The sequence below is a fragment of the Teleopsis dalmanni genome, unplaced genomic scaffold (assembly GCF_002237135.1).
Source record: "Teleopsis dalmanni isolate 2A unplaced genomic scaffold, ASM223713v2 unscaffolded_contig_0783, whole genome shotgun sequence".
NCBI classification, from domain to species: Eukaryota; Metazoa; Arthropoda; class Insecta; order Diptera; family Diopsidae; genus Teleopsis; species Teleopsis dalmanni.
The window spans coordinates 10,012-11,652 of NW_024032165.1; the positions used below are offsets into that span (position 1 = coordinate 10,012).

Below are 1,641 nucleotides of genomic sequence, written 5' to 3' on the forward strand. Positions count from 1 at the left end.
TTTATCCAAAAAAAAATATATTCCTATCGAGCATATCGAGCTTTTACGAGTATATCTCAATCATTTAATATACATATATGATAAATTTAATATATGGAATTAACTTTATATAATTCTACGAGAATGAAACTTTGTCTAAAAGGAAGACAGTTTAAAGGAAGCAAACAATTACCGCTCATATGGCTTACAAATTGTATAGTTGACCTAATTATATATAAATGTACCTTAAATATGCTATTATTATTCTCTTTAACTAACAAATATTTAGATAAATTCAATATACCCTTATCAATCAAGTATATTATTATTCACAATAAAACGCAAACTATTTTATTATACTTTCGATAGAAAAAAATTTTATTGATATAAAAATGTGGTAAAGTATATTTATGGATATTTATATAATTGGCTAAATACCAATGTTTCTTTAAACCTAAATATCATATTAAACGAAAAGTGCTAGCTTGGAAGCATCTTTAATATCAAAATAGAAAATTCCCGGTAATTTATTCACAATCAAAGGATCTCCAACTTGGATATCGACTTCTTTATTGCAACCGGTTTCTTCCACAATTTCTTCAAATGAGCTACACTGATAGATAGGTGCATATGAATAACCTCTCACTCCAGCAGCATAAATCAGAATAGATGTTTGGTGAGAGCAAAAATCAGCAAATATATCAACGTCACAATTTATTTGTCGACGACCCCAGTTTGGATAAAAAGAGGTATGACCAATTGGCATTGCAATGCCGTTCCTTCCACTCGAAGTGTGTATCGTTACAACATAATTTGCATCGGTTATTGACAAGCGTTGTGAAGGATCGTTAATATTAATAAAACCCAGTGCTGCATCAAGACCAACAATTGATTCAATTTTGCCTAATTTAACTTGTTTTCCAGCAAAACCAGCAACATGTGCTCCCAAACTATGTCCAATTACAACCAATTCGTTAAAATTTAATCCATAATTGGTATGCAAAAAGTCAATTAATTTTGCGACTGCTGCACCTACTTCAGGATATACTTTCGATGCGACTGTTACGTATTCCCTAAAAGAATACTTGCTCCAATCAACAGCAATCACATTATAGTCTCCTGTCGCTAAATATGCTTCTCTTATAGGACGATTTGGTACTTGCTCATAGGATGCAAGAAATCCATGAATAATAAATCTAGGAATTTAAAGGAATATTTCATTCAAAATATGCAATATATGTATATGGTAATAATTATCAAATATTGTAATTTGTGTATTGTAATTTGTAAACATTGAAAAATTTTAAAATAGTACTCACTTGGTCTTACGTGAACTATCGTAATTGGACACTGCTACAGAATTGTCTTTATAACTGATTATTTGTGGATCTTCCGGATTTTGATTAGTGTAGAGGTAGAACTTAACACTATTAAGAACGTCCAATGGGTTTATTACAGCATTATTCGCAACTGAAAAATCTGTGGTTGGATTGGGATCATAGAATAAGGTTTTTACTTAGTTACTGCAAATATTATTTATTCAATGTATATTACCAAAATATGCGAAAATTAATAGAATTATATATGTCTTCATGTTGAACGAAATAAAACTTTCTGATGAACTCTCAGAAAATGTTCGAACTTATATATTGTCGAAAGTAA

At 30.0% G+C, this 1,641-nt stretch overlaps 1 protein-coding gene across 1 annotated transcript; it reads right to left on the reverse strand.

Moving 5' to 3' along the window:
* Positions 1-396: 396 nt before the first annotated feature.
* LOC119663702 (pancreatic lipase-related protein 2-like) lies at positions 397-1,458 on the reverse strand (the record flags this gene model as incomplete). Its single annotated transcript, XM_038073309.1, has 2 exons — positions 397-1,175; positions 1,299-1,458. Coding segments are annotated over 2 exons (890 nt in total), but the record flags the coding sequence as incomplete, so codon positions are not given.
* Between the last annotated feature and the right edge of the window lie 183 nt (positions 1,459-1,641).